Here is a 12,500-nt window from a genome sequence, read left to right as displayed (position 1 = left end):
AATACCCTCCTCTACCCTACACTCTGTACCCCTATAATACCCTCTACCCTACACTCTGTACCCCTATAATACCCTCCTCTACCCTAGCCTCTGTACCCCTCCTACAGTACCCAGAGCATGTGATGGGAGATCCCTGTCTGTCTCTTACCCAGTCCGGTGACAGTGACTCTGGCGTGGGTCTGGATCCTCCCAAACTGGTTCTGGGCCTCACACACATACACCGTCTCATCCTCCACCCACAGATCTGACCCATAGAACAGAGGAGATAGGAATTAGTGTGTGTGTGTGTGTATGTGTGTGTGTGTGTGTGTATATGAACTGAAACCTCACTGTTAATTTGCAGGTCCCCTCCCGTCTTCTGTGTGATGGTGCTGTGTGTGGGGCGTCTGGTGAACACGGGTGCGTTGTCCTCCCTCCTCCAGGTGATCTGGGGTTCGGGGTAACCCTGCGCGTGGCACGGCAGGGTCACGTTAGAGCCAATGTCCGCCGCCACGTCAGACGGTTCTCTGGTGAACTGGGGTGCAGCTGGAAGGCAAAGGTCAACAACGCTAAGAGCTAAATCCCTTACAAGACCATGAAGAAAGTCTACATTCATTCATCAATACAGCCATCTACACAGCAAGCAACATTTGACATGGGACAATATAACACGGTGATTTTCTGGTGGTAAACTGGGTTTTTCTGGGTGTAGAGATGTCAGATAACCAAAATTACAAGCCGTCTTTTTCATGATGTGTTCAAGAGTCCAGAGGAATCCTTACATCCTACATCCAGGGTGATCTTCCCAGGTGAGGAGGTTCCTGCAGGGTTCGCAGCCACACAGGTGTAGTCCCCCGCGTCAACGTCCTGTGCCTCCTTGATCGTCAGAGTCCCTCCCAGGGAGTCAATTTCCACGTAGGAGGACGGCCGCAGCTGCAGGTCGCCTGTGGGTCAAATAAAGGGCAACCAGGAAGTTGTTAACCAGGAAGTTGGCAACCATCAATATGGTCATATCAAATCAAATGTTATTTGTCACATGCTTCATAAACAACAGGTGTAGACTAAAGTGAAATGCTTACTTACGGGACCTTCCCAACAATACAGAGAGAAAAAAATAGAAAAAATAGAAATAGTAGAAAAACAATAACACAAGGAATAAATACACAATGAGTAATGATAACTTGGTTATATACACGGAGTACCAGTACCTAGTCGATGTGGAGGGGTGCGAGGTAATTGAGGTAGATACACAACATGTATGTGGACACCTGCTCATCGAACATCTCAATTACAAAATCATGGGCATTAATATGGAGTTGGTCCCCCCTTTTGCTGCTATAACAGCCTCCACTCTTCTGGGAAGGCTTTCCACTAAATGTTGGAACATTGCTGCGGAGACTTGCTTCCATTCAGACACAAGAGCATTAGTGGGGTCGGGCACTGATGTTGGGCGATTAGGCCTGGCTCGCAGTCGGCGTTCCAATTCATCCCAAAGCCTATAGGCTTTAGCACAGTGTGGATGTTGCCTGTAATCCATGGCTTCTGGTTGGGATATGTATGTACGGTCACTGTGGGGACTACATCATCGATGCATTTATTAATGAAGCCGGTGACTGTGTGTGGAGTAAAGGTGATCTAGAGTTTTTTAGCCTCTAATTGCACAGGCGAAATGCTTGTAAAAATGAGGTAAGACGGATTTCAGTTTCCCTGCATTAAAATCACCGGCCACTAGGAGCGCCGCCTCTGGATGGGCATTTTCTTATATTTTTACATTTTAGTCACTTAGCAGACGCTCTTATCCAGAGCGACTTACATGAGCAATTAGGGTTAAGTGCCTTGCTTAAGGGCACATCGACAGATTTTTCACCTAGTCTTGTTTGCTTATTGCCCTATACAGCTCGTTGAGTGCGGTCTTAGTGCCAACATCGGTTTGTGGTGGTAAATAGACAGCCATGAAAAAGATGAAAACTCTTGGTAAATAGTATGGTCTTCAGCTTATCATGAGGTATTCTATTTCCGGTGAGCAAAACCTATTCAATACATAAACTCAGGCGAGCAAAACCAATGAACTATTATCAAATGCGAATGAACATAATCATCATACATTCTTTATTTGAGTGTGTACTCTTCATCTTTCCCTTTGTCTTTCTCGTTCAAAGAATAAGTGGACAGAGCAGAGGTTTAGGGGTTAGACTAAAAGGCAGGAGCGTTTTAAGGGTTAGACTAAAAGGCAGGAGCGTTTTAAGGGTTAGACTAAAAGGCAGGAGCGTTTTAAGGGTTAGACTAAAAGGCAGGAGCGTTTTAAGGGTTAGACTAAAAGGCAGGAGCGTTTTACGGGTTAGACTAAAAGGCAGGAGCGTTTTAAGGGTTAGACTAAAAGGCAGGAGCGTTTTAAGGGTTAGACTAAAAGGCAGGAGCGTTTTAAGGGTTAGACTAAAAGGCAGGAGCGTTTTAAGGGTTAGACTAAAAGGCAGGAGCGTTTTAAGGGTTAGACTAAAAGGCAGGAGCGTTTTAAGGGTTAGACTAAAAGGCAGGAGCGTTTTAAGGGTTAGACTAAAAGGCAGGAGCGTTTTAAGGGTTAGACTAAAAGGCAGGAGCGTTTTACGGGTTAGACTAAAAGGCAGGAGCGTTTTAAGGGTTAGACTAAAAGGCAGGAGCGTTTTACGGGTTAGACTAAAAGGCAGGAGCGTTTTAAGGGTTAGACTAAAAGGCAGGAGCGTTTTAAGGGTTAGACTAAAAGGCAGGAGCGTTTTAAGGGTTAGACTAAAAGGCAGGAGCGTTTTAAGGGTTAGACTAAAAGGCAGGAGCGTTTTAAGGGTTAGACTAAAAGGCAGGAGCGTTTTACGGGTTAGACTAAAAGGCAGGAGCGTTTTACGCTTTAGACTAAAAGGCAGGAGCGTTTTAAGGGTTAGACTAAAAGGCAGGAGCGTTTTAAGGGTTAGACTAAAAGGCAGGAGCGTTTTAAGGGTTAGACTAAAAGGCAGGAGCGTTTTAAGGGTTAGACTAAAAGGCAGGAGCGTTTTACGGGTTAGACTAAAAGGCAGGAGCGTTTTAAGGGTTCCTTACGGGGCGGCCAGAGTCAGTCAAGTGTGTCAGAGGTGTCAGAGGAGCACTTCCTGTGCACCAGCCGATAAAACACTCCACTTCCTGCTCTGCACTCTATAAAACATACGACTTCCTATCCCACTGCCCAGGGCCACGGCAAGCTGATTTATTAAGGCTAACACACAGAGGTATGTGAATGAGAAGTCTCTTTGTGTGTGTGTGTGTGTGTGTGTGTGTGTGTGTGTGTGTGTGTGTGTGTGTGTGTGTGTCTATGTGTATGTCTATGTGTGTGTATGTGTCTGTGTGTGTGTGTGTGTGTCTCTGTGTGTCTGTGTCTGTTTCTCTGTGTATGTGTGTATGTCTCTGTGTGTGTCTGTTTCTGTAAGTGTGTGTGTGTGTGTGTCTCTATGGCTGCAACAGTTTCTCTACACTAGAGGTCTGTGTGTGACTGATTTCTTCATACCCACCCGCCCGCACCCGCAGCTTTCATACCCACCCGCCCACTCCTGCAGTCCCACAATGTTATTTTAGGCATATGTGACGCAGCTCACTTGCCAGCCATGGTACCAGAAATGTTGCGCCCTATATAACCTAAGAAATAGGTTAAATTACCAGAGATTGTCACGTGGCCCATTATATTAGGCCATCAGTATTTCTGGGCTATATCAGCTAATAGGCTAGACATAGTTTGAAGAGAGCAGAGTTGGAGAGAGAGGTGACACTTTATCTTGAGCTACGTTTTATAGCCTATTGTCCCTAATGGGACAATTTTAGGCCTCCGGAGTGGCGCAGCGGTCTAAGGCACTGCATCGCAGTGCTTGAGGCGTCACTACAGACCCGGGTTCGATCCCAGGCTGTGTCGTGACCGGGAGTCCCATAGGACGGCGCACAATTGGCCCAGCGTTGGCCGGGGGGGGGCTTTACTTGGCTCATCACACTCTAGCGACTCCTTGTGGCGAGCCAGGCGCCTGCAGGCTGACCTTGGTCGTCAGTTGAACGGTGTTTCCTCTGACACATTGGTGCAGCTGGCTTCCGGGTTAAGCGGGCGGGTGTTAAGGAGCGCGGTTTGGCGCGTCATGTTTCGGAGGATGCATGACTCGACCGCCTCTCCTGAGCCCGTTGGGAAGTTGCAGCGATGAGACAAGATCGTAATTGGATATGACAAAAAAGGGGGTAAAAAAGTTTTTAAAATAAAGAAAACGAGTGGGATGATTTTCAAACAGAGACAAATATGAGCAATATTTATTTCTAGGCAATGTAGTAAACTATAGCCTAATCATATTTAGGAAGTGAATTTCCTTGGAAAGATAACTGCCTAGTACTTCTCCGCCCATGCATAGACTATAGCCTACTGCATTTATATTGAGACCACACGCACCTGAACTGGCTACTGAACTGGAAGCAGCAAGAATGATGAGAGCGGAAACTTATAGGATATAGCTAACCTTTTTGGAGCGGGACGATATGTAGGCAGTGACAAATAAATTGGTAAACAATATTTTTTGAAAAGGAAAAGGCTCACCATGGTAACCTATGTTTCCTTTTCAATGATGATCGAATTTTTGAATCAGCTTTAATATTTCAGATAGATTGTAACTTCCATCAATGTAATTGTCTGCATCACTTCCAATCCCCCCTATGTTTTTTTTCTCGCAAATATACACTGCTCAAAAAAATTAAGGGAACACTTAAACAACACAATATAACTCCAAGTCAATCACACTTCTGTGAAAACAAACTGTCCACTTAGGAAGCAACACTGATTGACAATACATTTCACATGCTGTTGTGCAAATGGAATAGACAACAGGTGGAAATTATAGGCAATTAGCAAGACACCCCAATAAAGGACTGGTTTTGCAGGTGGTGACCACAGACCACTTCTCAGTTCCTATGCTTCCTGGCTGATGTTTTGGTCACTTTTGAATGCTGGCGGTTCTTTCACTCTAGTGGTAGCATGAGACGGAGTCTACAACCCACACAAGTGGCTCAGGTAGTGCAGCTCATCCAGGATGGCACATCAATGCGAGCTGTGGCAAGAAGGTTTGCTGTGTCTGTCAGCGTAGTGTCCAGAGCATGGAGGCGCTACCAGGAGACGTGGAGGAGGCCGTAGGAGGGCAACAACCCAGCAGCAGGACTGCTACCGCCGCCTTTGTGCAAGGAGGAGCAGGAGGAGCACTGCCAGAGCCCTGCAAAATGACCTCCAGCAGGCCACAAATGTGCATGTGTCTGCTCAAACGGTCAGAAACAGACTCCAGAAACAGACTCTATGAGGGCCCGACGTCCACAGGTGGGAGTTGGGCTTACAGCCCAACACCATGCAGGACGTTTGGCATTTGCCAGAGAACACTAAGATTGACAAATTCGCCACTGGCGCCCTGTGCTCTTCACAGATGAAAGCAGGATCACACTGAGCACATGTGACAGACATGACAGAGTCTGGAGACGCCGCGGAGAACGTTCTGCTGCCTGCAACATCCTCCAGCATGACCGGTTTGGCGGTGGGTCAGTCATGGTGTGGGGTGGCATTTCTTTGGGAGGCCGCACAGCCCTCCATGTGCTCGCCAGAGGTAGCCTGACTGCCATTAGGTACCGAGATGAGATCCTCAGACCCCTTGTGAGACCATATGCTGGTGCGGTTGGCCCTGGGTTCCTCCTAATGCAAGACAATGCTAGACCTCATGTGGCTGGAGTGTGTCAGCAGTTCCTGCAAGAGGAAGGCATTGATGCTATGGACTGGCCCGGCCGTTCCCCAGACCTGAATCCAATTGAGCACATCTGGGACATCATGTCTCGCTCCATCCACCAACGCCACGTTGCACCACAGACTGTCCAGGAGTTGGCGGATGCTTTAGTCCAGGTCTGGGAGGAGATCCCTCAGGAGACCATCCACCACCTCATCAGGAGCATGCCCAGGCGTTGTAGGGAATACAGGCACGTGGAGGCCACACACACTACTGAGCCTCATTTTGACTTGTTTTAAGGACATTACATCAAAGTTGGATCAGCCTGTAGTGTGGTTTTCCACTTTAATTTTGAGGGTGACTCCAAATCCAGACCTCCATGGGTTGATAAATTTGATTTCCATTGATAATTTTTGTGTGATTTTGTTGTCAGCACATTCAACTATGTAAAGAAAAAAGTATTTAATAAGATTATTTCATTCATTCAGATCTAGGATGTGTTATTTTAGTGTTCCCTTTATTTTTTTGAGCAGTGTATTACACCTGATCTTTCTTGAATAAGTTTCTCAATTTCTTTTTGTTTTTCCTCTAATTTATTCTGAGCCTCTATGTTACAGTTTTTATTGCTATCTATCTGTTCTGTTAGACCTTCTATTTCCTTTGTTAGTGTGGACTCTTTTGACCTAAATTGTTTTTGTTTTCGAGATGAGTACTGAATTGCATGGCCTCTAAAGGCACATTTAAAGGTGTCCCATACAATAAGGGGATTTGCTGTACCTATGTTATGTCGGAAAAAAAACAGTTATAAATTCCTCTGTCCTAGTTAAAAACAAGTTATCATCCAATAGGCTTTGATAAAATTTCCAATATCCTCGCCCACGTGGAAATTCAGTAAGATTAATGTATATGCCAATTATATGATGGTCCGACCGCATTCTGTCCCCTATCAACACTTTTAAAACTTTTGGTGCCAACGAAAATGACATAAGAAAGAAGTCAAGACGACTAGCTTGATTCAGTCTCCGCCATGTATATCTCACTAGATCAGGATATTTAAGCCTCCATATATCAACTAGTTCTAATGTATCCATGACATTCACGATTTCCTTAAGAGCATGAGGGTGATTGTTTGTAGTGTGATTTCCTTTACGGTCCATTGAGCTATTTAAAAACGGTATTATAATCTCCCACCATAATAATAGAGTCTTGAATTGCTTGCAGAGTTGATAATGTATTATATATATTGTCAAAGAAGTGTGGATCATCATTATTTGGTCCGTAAAGGTTATTGAGCCATAGCTGTTTATGGTCCAATAACATATTTCAAATAATCCATCTACCTTGCGTATCTGTTTGGACAATTTGCACATTCGAATCGAAATTACTGTTAATTAATATCATCACCCCTTTTGAGTTTCTTTGCCCATGGGAGAAGTATATTTCGCCCCCCCCATTCCTTTTTCCACGCAACTTCATCTAGAATTGTTGAATGAGTTTCCTGTAAACAATAGATATTATATTCCTTCTCTTGGAGCCATGTAAATATTGTTCTTCTTTTGTTATTATCTGCTAAGCCAATACAATTATAACTGGCTATACTTATTTCACCACATACCATAATGGGAGACAAGTTTGAAATATATTTATCATTATATATGTTTGTAAATTTACCAATAAAAAATACCATAGCGATTGACTGTCCATGATATAGCTGTACCATGATATTTGCTACTAAGTAACACTCCAATTGTTCTCCACTAATTCCCCCGCTAAAGCCCCTCCCCGTCCCAAGTTGGGCCGTCATCCCAGTGTTCAGCATACCACCCCCGTCCCCCCGAATCCCTAGGCCCCCGAGAGGCCAGGACCCAGAACTCCACTTCTTTCCATTATCAATATCTATTTACAGACACCACAGTAAACTATAGCCTAATCATATGTATGTGAATTTCCTTGGAAAGATAACTGCCACGTGCTTCTCCGCCCGTGCATAGGCAGCCTACTCCATTTCATTGAGACCACACATATACTAGCCGCACTTGATCTCACACGCCCAACTAGGAGAGGAGAGGTAGGCCATTTAACGTGAAGCAGTGAATTCTGAGTGTGTGAATAATGTGACAAAGATGTGTTTTTAATACAACAGGAAGGACTAACACATACAAAGCAGAAAGATGACCGTTTCCAAATAATCTGCAGGACAAAAAAAAAATTCATCCCAAAGTTGTCTGTCTGAAAAATGCCTACCGCTCCGCAATGATCGATGTTGGGATCCGCGGGAATGCAGCCCTCTACTTTACACCTTAAAGTCAGGGTTAAGTAACCATTTGGGATTTTAATGTCCTGAGGAATACAAGCTACATTTCCATGTTCAACGACAGATGAAGGACTCTTCTCTTCTGATCATCCATCTCTACACAGGAGGCTTGTTCCAAGTCAACATCCCTTACCTTTGTACCACCTGATCTCCGGCTGGGGGATCCCAGAGGCAGAGCATGCCAAGATGGTGGTTTCCCCTAGACCAATCAGAATCTCACTCAGCACCACAATCACCACGGGGGACTCTGGGAGAAGACAAGAGACCAGGGGGTGACAGTGTGAGAGAGGGCGACTGACAGCGCACAACACAGGTTAAAGGAGTCTGTCAGTCCGTCTGCATGTCTTTTGTGTCCTACTCACCGATATAGGTGAGGATGGATGTCTGTGTGTCTGTCCCAGCCAGGTTGCTGGCCAGACAGCCGTACACTCCAGCATCCTTCTGTTCCATGTTCCTGATGAGCAGACTCCCATCAGGGGTCATCCTGTGTCTGCACAGGGGCCGGAGGTCAAAGGGTTAATACATATTAACACACATAAACCTCCTTTACACACACCTGTAATAACACAGCAACAAAGTAGCAACACAGACAACACTCCATGAAGTACATTAGCACACAGTCATCTGAAGATCCCTAGCAACAGCTCGGACTAAATTATTTAGTTATTTGGTAAATGTAAGCGCCACCAAAGCACGATAACCCTTGAGCCTTGAGCACCACAATAGACAAAACAAACACAAGACACAGCAGCCTTCTGCCACCCCTGACCTGCGTGACCTGTGTGAGAGGTGAAAGGCTGTGACCTCACCCGCTGGAACCCATGAGGAACATGTCATTGTGTGTCCAGACCAGGTGGGGGGCGGGGTAACCTCTGGCCGAGCACCTGATCCTCACTTCCTGTCCCGTGGTAAAGGTCTGGTTCCGGGGGTCCACTGACACCTTGGGGGGCTCTGGAAGACAGGAGGGGGTCAGAGGTCACAGCAACATGAACATACTTTAAATCATCTGGTTCAATAATGATGGCTACCATCAAATATCAATTCATATGATCCACTGACCAAATTTACATTGTACAGTGGCTTGCAAAAGTATTCACCCCCCTTTTTCCTATTTTGTTGCCTTACAACCTGGAATTAAAATGGATTTTATGGCGGTTTGTATCATTTGATTTACACAACATGCCTACCACTTTGAAGATGCAAAATATTTTTTATTGTGAAACAAACAAGAAATAAGACAAAAAAAAACAGAAAACTTTAGCATGCATAACAATTCACCCCCCCCAAAGTCAATACTTTGTAGAGCCACCTTTTGCAGCAATTACAGCTGCAAGTCTCTTGGGGTATGTCTCTATAAGCTTGGCACATCTAGCCACTGGTATTTTTTGCCCATTCTTCAAGGCAAAACTGCTCCAGCTCCTTCAAGTTGGATGGGTTCCGCTGGTATACAGTAATCTTTAAGTCATACCACAGATTCTCAATTGGATTGAGGTCTGGGCTTTGACTAGGCCATTCCAAGACATCTAAATGTTTCCCCTTAAACCACTCGAGTGTTGCTTTAGCAGTATGCTTAGGGTCATTGTCCTGCTGGAAGGTGAACCTCCGTCCCAGTCTCAAATCTCTGGAAGACTGAAACAGGTTTCCCTCAAGAATTTCCCTGTATTTAGCGCCATCCATTATTCCTTCAATTCTGACCAGTTTCCCAGTCCCTGCCAATGAAAAACATCCCCATAGCATGATGCTGCCACCACCATGCTTCACTGTGGGGATGGTGTTCTCGGGGTGATGAGAGGTGTTGGGTTTGCGCCAGACATAGCGTTTTCCTTTATGGCCAAAAAGCTCAATTTTAGTCTCATCTGACCAGAGTACCTTCTTCCATATGTTTGGGGAGTCTCCCACATGCCTTTTGGCAAACACCAAACGTGTTTGCTTAGTATTTTCTTTAAGCAATGGCTTTTTTCTGGCCACTCTTCCGTAAAGCCCAGCTCTGTGGAGTGTACGGCTTAAAGTGGTCCTATGGACAGATACTCCCATCTCCGCTGTGGAGCTTTGCAGCTCCTTCAGGGTTATCTTTGACCTCTTTGTTGCCTCTCTGATTAATGCCCTCCTTCCTGGTCCGTGAGTTTTGGTGGGCGGCCCTCTCTTGGCAGGTTTGTTGTGGTGCCATATTCTTTCAATTTTGTAATAATGGATTTAATGGTGCTCCGTGGGATGTTCAAAGTTTCAGATATTTTTTTATAACCCAACCCTGATCTGTACTTCTCCACAACTTTGTCCCTGACCTGTTTGGAGAGCTCCTTGGTCTTCATGGTGCCGCTTGCTTGGTGGTGCCCCTTGCTTAGTGGTGTTGCAGACTCTGGGGCCTTTCAGAACAGGTGTATATATACACTGAGATCATGTGACAGATCATGTGACACTTAGATTGCACACAGGTGGACTTTATTTAACTAATTATGTGACTTCTGAAGGTAATTGGTTGCACCAGATCTTATTTAGGGGGCTTCATAGCAAAGGGGGTGAATACATATGCACGCACCCCTTTTCCGTTATTTATTTTTTAGAATTTTTTGAAACAAGTTATTTTTTTCATTTCACTTCACCAATTTGGATTATTTTGTGTATGTCCATTACATGAAATCCAAATAAAAATATTTTTAAATTACAGGTTGTAATGCAACAAAATAGGAAAAACGCCAAGGGGGATGAATACTTTTGCAAGACACTCTATATCTTTACATTTACATTTTAGTCATTTAGCAGACGCTCTTATCCAGAGCGACTTACAGTTAAGTGAATACATATTTTTTTATACTGGCCCCCCGTGGGAATCGAACCCACAACCCTGGCGTTGCAAACGCCATGCTCTATCAACTGAGCTACATCCCTGCCGGCCATTCCCTCCTCTACCCTGGACCAATTGTGCGCCGCCGATGAGTCTCCCGGTCGCGGCCGGCTGCAACAGAGCCTGGATTCGAACCAGGATCTCTAGTGGCACAGTTAGCACTGCGATGCAGTGCCTTAGACCACTGCGCCACTCAGGAGTACAGTTGAAGGTGAGTCTAACTTGCACAGTGGTTTGTGTTGTGATGAAAGCACGTTGTCAGGCACGTGCACAGATAGGGGTCAACCTGTGACTAGCACCCGCCCCTTTTCCCTCCCACTCGCCAAGTGCCTTTTTGGGTGGTGGTATAATTATACTTTTTTTGTATACAGTTTTTGTCGCTGTTGTTCTGAACACACTGCCCCAAAGTCATCGTGTCGTTCTCAAGTTTGCCACCCCCCACCACTACCCCGTCCGTTGGTCTGCCCTGTACGGAGCTCACATGCGCCCGGGTGTGCCTTTTTCCCAGTCTGCCCTGTATGGAGATTGCATGTGCCCGGTATCCAAGCATGCATGGCTTGAAATGCGGTAATAGAAATAGAATCAGAGCCGCGGGATTCTCTGGGTTCTGGAGGTGCTGCAGCACCCCTGATAAATGTAAATACACTTGCCAAAGTTATAGAATTACTGCTGTCTGTTCAGAAAGAAATGAAATCATTCAGCATAGCCTACTACACCATAAGTAGGTATATAATTTAACCACAGAGGATCAATAGCTCCTTTAAGAAAATAGCGTACCGGGCCTCCCGAGTGGCGCAGCGGTCTAAGGCACTGCATCGCCTCTACTCTACTGCTCTATGCCACTGCGCAAATGCGATGATACGCATACAATGCTTAATTATAAAGGTACTTCAGAGCTCCCCAGGTCACCCCCTCTCACGACCTCAGAGCCCCCCAGGTCACCCCATCAGAGCCCCCCAGGTCACCCCCTCTCACGACCTCAGAGCTCCCCAGGTCACCCCCCTCTCACGACCTCAGAGCTCCCCAGGTCACCCCCCTCTCACGACCTCAGAGCCCCCCAGGTCACCCCCTCTCACGACCTCAGAGCCCCCCAGGTCACCCCATCAGAGCTCCCCAGGTCACCCCCTCTCACGACCTCAGAGCCCCCCAGGTCACCCCATCAGAGCTCCCCAGGTCACCCCCTCTCACGACCTCAGAGCCCCCCAGGTCACCCCATCAGAGCTCCCCAGGTCACCCCCTCTCACGACCTCAGAGACCCCCAGGTCACCCCCTCTCACGACCTAAGAGCCCCCCAGGTCACCCCCTCTCATGACCTCAGAGCTCCCCAGGTCACCCCCTCTCATGACCTCAGAGCTCCCCAGGTCACCCCCCTCTCACGACCTCAGAGCTCCCCAGGTCACCCCCCTCTCACGACCTCAGAGCTCCCCAGGTCACCCCCCTCTCACGACCTCAGAGCCCCCCAGGTCACCCCCTCTCACGACCTCAGAGCTCCCCAGGTCACCCCCCTCTCACGACCTCAGAGCTCCCCAGGTCACCTACTCTCACGACCTCAGTGCCCCCCAGGTCACCTACTCTCACGACCTCAGAGCTCCCCAGGTCACCCCCTCTCACGACCTCAGAGCTCCCCAGGTCACCC

At 46.6% G+C, this 12,500-nt stretch overlaps 1 protein-coding gene across 1 annotated transcript in view; it reads right to left on the bottom strand.

Annotated features, from left to right (window-relative positions):
• Positions 1-148: 148 nt before the first annotated feature.
• LOC311122938 (hemicentin-1-like) overlaps positions 149-12,500 on the bottom strand; it is a gene marked incomplete at both ends in the record, with an annotated part of 19,100 nt that continues 6,748 nt past the window's right edge. The window contains 6 exons of the mRNA XM_084197235.1: positions 149-244; positions 331-525; positions 762-923; positions 8,156-8,269; positions 8,385-8,512; positions 8,832-8,973. Coding sequence (XP_084053361.1) covers positions 149-244; positions 331-525; positions 762-923; positions 8,156-8,269; positions 8,385-8,512; positions 8,832-8,973 — 837 coding nt within the window. The remainder of the gene's footprint in view (positions 245-330; positions 526-761; positions 924-8,155; positions 8,270-8,384; positions 8,513-8,831; positions 8,974-12,500) is intronic.

Source organism: Coregonus lavaretus, assembly GCF_964263955.1.
Source record: "Coregonus lavaretus genome assembly, contig: HAP1_SCAFFOLD_2746, whole genome shotgun sequence".
In the NCBI taxonomy this organism is placed as follows: Eukaryota; Metazoa; Chordata; class Actinopteri; order Salmoniformes; family Salmonidae; genus Coregonus; species Coregonus lavaretus.
The sequence above is the reverse complement of the archived record's forward strand: the minus strand, read 5'-3'. Positions and strand labels throughout refer to the sequence as shown.